Source organism: Trypanosoma equiperdum (genome assembly GCF_001457755.1).
Source record: "Trypanosoma equiperdum strain OVI genome assembly, contig: ctg_1685, whole genome shotgun sequence".
Lineage (NCBI taxonomy): Eukaryota > Euglenozoa > Kinetoplastea > Trypanosomatida > Trypanosomatidae > Trypanosoma > Trypanosoma equiperdum.
The window spans coordinates 1-4,695 of NW_027123710.1; the positions used below are offsets into that span (position 1 = coordinate 1).

General features: G+C 49.1%; 1 protein-coding gene and 1 non-coding gene across 2 annotated transcripts; both read right to left on the minus strand.

Moving 5' to 3' along the window:
* Positions 1-389: 389 nt before the first annotated feature.
* On the minus strand, positions 390-3,404 carry TEOVI_000749100 (serine/threonine protein kinase, putative; the record flags this gene model as incomplete). Its single annotated transcript, XM_067222721.1, has 1 exon — positions 390-3,404. The coding sequence occupies one exon, from the start codon at positions 3,402-3,404 to the stop codon at positions 390-392; it is 3,015 nt and encodes a 1,004-aa protein (XP_067078822.1).
* A 246-nt stretch (positions 3,405-3,650) lies between these two features.
* TEOVI_000749200 lies at positions 3,651-3,736 on the minus strand. The gene has a single exon. It is a non-coding gene; the product is annotated as a tRNA-Sec (tRNA).
* Between the last annotated feature and the right edge of the window lie 959 nt (positions 3,737-4,695).

Sequence of the window (4,695 nt, forward strand, 5' to 3'; positions counted from 1 at the left end):
AATCCTTTTTCTTCATCTTTTAGTTGCAAGAAAAAAACAATAGGTTGGAAGAAAACAACAGAAGTGACAATACTTTGGTTGCGTGGAAGTTAGAGTGACTTGTCAAAGAAAAAATAAGCGTACCACTGGCCAATGGCCTTCCGGCGCGTAGCGGATACCACATCCGCAACACATGCTTATGCCAAGGGATCGTTAGCAGTATCAACAATGGAACAGAAGGAAAGCAAATGAGTAGATAAAGTAAAGAAGAAAAAAACAGTGGAGATGCGCCACCTCTGCCAGCTTGCACCTCTAAGGACTATGAAAGAGAAAGAGGGGAAAAGCGTCAGTGTGAAGAGTGGCTAAGCAAAACGCAGCAGAAGTTATAACTGTGAATAAAAATCGTGCCATCACCACCTACGGTGGGCGCTGCATCGATAGACTGAGGAAGAACACTGAGACACGGCACGAGCACGCGGCCGTGATTGAAGAATTAAGGCACCCTCCGTTCTGAAACATATATCTGACACAAGTTTGTTGACTCGAGCCCGGATTTCCGCACCGTCATCAAGCGTCTCCCTCATAAATTGAGCACATTCACAAGGTGATGGGACTGGGCTTACACACAGCCACCGTGTGATACGATTTGGTGGGATTGCCCAATGCTGTGCACATTCTTTTATCTCCTCCTCTTCCTTGTGAAGAAGTCTAAACTCTGCATCGTCAAGTGCTTCCAGCCACTTGTCCATACACCCCTCCAGTTTGGTTGTTGAAGGTCCCACATCCCCAATATGGTTATCATAAGGAACATCTTCACAATCGGTAGTGGTCGCATCACCGTGCTGAGAGCGACGATGCGCATCCACGAGGTTCGCCCGCCAGTGCATGAAAACGGTATGAACGTCACCTGTGATTGTTGTAATGCGATTCGGCGGAGCGGGAGACGGTATGGCCAACGGCACAGCAGAGACATACTCAACAATAAAACACCGCTCCCCGGCACCGGCGAAATAGTTGTGGCTCCAGCTCACCCACGGTAAGGGACTCAACGTGTTGCCACACGCCGTCGCGGTATCGGTTTCCCCGTCAAGGCGATCCTCCAACCACGTGTTGACAGCCGAAACCAACATCTCCATTGCGCAGTGTGCAGCTTCCTCCTCGTCCAGAATGTCCTCGTCGTCCTCGATAAGAAAGGGCAGGTAGACCTTATCGACGCGTGCGCTAGCACTCAGTCTTAATTGTGAATGGATGAAGAAATTGGTGTACAGGCCGCGTGCTTCTAGCTCTTCGAGCAGTGGCCCGTTGTCGCCAACAGTCTGGAAAGCAATGTCATATTCTTGCATCTGTAAGAAAACCCGCTCTACAAAACACAAGGTCTTCGGCATGTACATCGGTAGCTTCCGATGGCTTTCATGGTCAGTAGTGCTTTGCACAGAAACGATGGGATCGACTGGTGTGTCGTACGCACGCAAGTTGCCTAGCGCTGTGAGGATATGTTCAAGAAGTGAAGTGGTTTGGGCGTTCCCCCGCCGCTCCAGCATATCTCCAGAAACATCGACGCTCCACCAGTGAACGACGTTATGGGGGAGGTAACGCCCATTATCTATTGGTAGAACACTTGGTGTCATGGTGCGACCTAGTAACGCCGCCTCTTCCTCATCTTCCTCCTCTTCCTCATCGCTGTCACCCAAGCACACGTCCAACAGCACATCTTCTTTTCCCTCGACAATGCGCTTAACAGAGGCTTCCACCGACTTCTCCCACCATGGCATGCGTAAAGAAAAAATGGGGGACTCAAGAAGTAATTTCTTGGCAGTAGGTCGTTCCGCCGGGTCTACTGCCATCATCCTGTCAATGCAATGCAAGAACTCTGCCGAAAGATTTCGTGCCCGCAGTGCCCTTGCCATTAGCTGAACACTTGGTGTGAGAACCCATGGAGGCCACTGAGTTGTGCTTGTCACTCCCTCCTTTGTTTCATCCCCACTCAAGGAGGTATACCGGGTGTACTGTGTGCCACTGATGCGGTCGGTAGCGATGATGTTACCATCCTCCTTGTCCACTCCTACGCTGTGCTCACCACAAATACTCTCCTCGTGGCACCCGCGTCGAGCAGCAAGCTCCCGTATAGAGATTTGAAGCGCCTTGTCGTCTACAAGTGGAATCACCGCCAGTGTTGCCAGCGGTGGGTAGTCACCTCGCGCAACCCAAAGACGTGCTGCAACTGTGGCATTACTTTCGGACTCCGTTGGTGACATAAAGGATGGAATCATACCGTTAAAAGTAACTGTCAACATGCCCTCATCCATTCCTAGACCCCCTCCAGTTAGAAACACGTAGAAAAGCGCAGCTGCACTCCAAATATCAGACGCGTACGAGTACGGGCACCGGTGCCGATATCCCCAATATCGCGCAATTTCCGGCGGTAAGTAGGCGCAAGATCCAACCACTGTACGCTCAGTCTGGGAGTCCGAATCTGTTACCTTAGTTGCAATACCGAAGTCAGCAAGGATCAACTCGACGTTGCTTTCCCAGTTGGTGGGGGAGACCCTGTTGCGGAGGAGTATGTTGGATGGTTTGATGTCTCTGTGCAGTAACCCGTTTCCGTGCAAGCACGCGAGCCCGCTTAGTATCTGTGACATCCAGCATACGAGATGTTCCTCAGCTATGTAAGAGCCATACAGTTTGAGCAGTTCCCCGAAGGTGCCGCCGATCCCCACCTCAACGACCATGTGCACGGAAGTCGGTGCTGCCACTGTGCGAGGAGATGATGTTGGCATACAGTCGGTACCGTATAATGGATCGTGTTCCACAAAAACACCATAAAAACGTTCGAGACGGGGATGTGGAGGAAGCGTGGCAATGACTTGGGCTTCACGTAAAAGGCTGCACAACATGGGGCAGTGGTTTAACACTGCACAACCAACACCACTTGGTGTCTGGTGCAATTCATTCATTACACCTTCACGACCGCAAACACTCGATAGCAGCATGATCGGAGAAGGAAGTTGCGTGAAACTTTTCGCAGCAAAGAAACGAGTGGGCCGTAGACGGCTCTGCAACACGCTCACAGAGCTAAAGCTCCCGGTGCCTAACTTCAAAACAGTGTTAAAAAGGCAATCGATGGAATAACTGCTGTTGAAGATGATACCGTCAATGTCGTCTCCCTCACCCCAATCACCAGTGGCTTCCCCACACGAGGCACAAGCGTGTTGTCCAGACCGAAAACCACTGCTTCCCCCGGATAGCAGGCGATCCACGGGGTACTCGTGCAGTGACAATTTTGAACCCGAGCCCAATAGTGGAAAACGCAACCCCCCATTCGGTCCAACCGTTCGCTTTACGAGATCATCACACCAGGAGAGGGGGACACCATCAAGAATATGCGAGGGAGGGAACAAAATGTTGACAGTCAGATACTCCTCCATGTACAGAAATTGCTACGTGAAGGGGGTAAAGGGGAAAAAAAACGAGAGGTTTCGGTGGTAACGAATTCTTAATAGTGTGGTGTTGTACAATGAGATTAAAAATAGACACCGAAAAAAAAAAAGCAGTATAGAATACACGACCCATAAGGCATCATTCAAAGGGGTTGTCAGATTGCTGAAAAAGGGAAATGAAGAGAAAATAATATAACATGGATATACACACAAAACAACAACAACATTAAAAACACCACAAAGGCCGAATCGAACGGCTGCGAGTCCAACTCGCCTACGGGTTTGAAGCCCGCACCCAGCACCAGCTGAGCTCATCGTGGCGCAACTTTTTCTCCCATCATCGGATTGAAACTCCATACTCGTGTCATACAGTCGCGTTTTGGGTGGTGACAAGTAACATTTCTCCTTCTCATTCCTTTAAATCCTTTTTCTTCATCTTTTAGTTGCAAGAACAGGTTGAGGCATGATAGCGTGTTGTACTGTATCCCACGTTCCGTCTAATGTGAAAAGAACAAATGTAAGAGTGCCTCGCAGAGAACTCATGGCACGGTCATACTCGTTGCCTTTGATGAATCCTACATGTGTACCCTTTTGTACATTAATTCATTTTTTTTTCTAAGCGGGTATCTCATCCCTCAAGTGAAGTTACTAAAAGTTGCTTGGGTGTGAACTCAGTTTCGAGATGACTGAGAATCCAACTTGGCATACGGTGGCCACGGAGCGATGAGGCACATTCACCATCTGTGGACCCCATCCCTTCAAGAGTTTCGTAGGACTGTATATATGGGTCACTTAAATACGACCTCTACGAAAACAACTTGGACACGGGACAAAACAAAAAACAAAGAGCAAAGAAAGAAAGAAAGAGGAGAACCAAGAGGGAAAAGGAGCGGGTGAATGAAGTGATGAATTGATTGAATTGAAGGATGACAGCAAACACGCAATAATAGTGAGTGCGCCATACAACAAAATGAAGAAATTGAGAAGGGGGATGGTGGGAGGAAAAAAGAAAAGAACGTTTTCATTCAATAGTCAACGAAAAGGCCAACAGAAAATGGAAGGGATTCGGAGTCACTTTTCTCGCACCGCCTCCCATACCGCTGGAACGGTTCAATTACGAAGGCCAGCGGTAACACGAGGAAAAAGCAGGTGGAAAGAAAAACATTTTTGACCGCTCATAGCGCTAAGAAAAAAAAAAAAAGTGACCTCTCCAACAAGCTGCAAACCCCCACAACCGACAGGGGTAGTCACTGCAATGCCCTCCCTTCCCCCCCCCCCC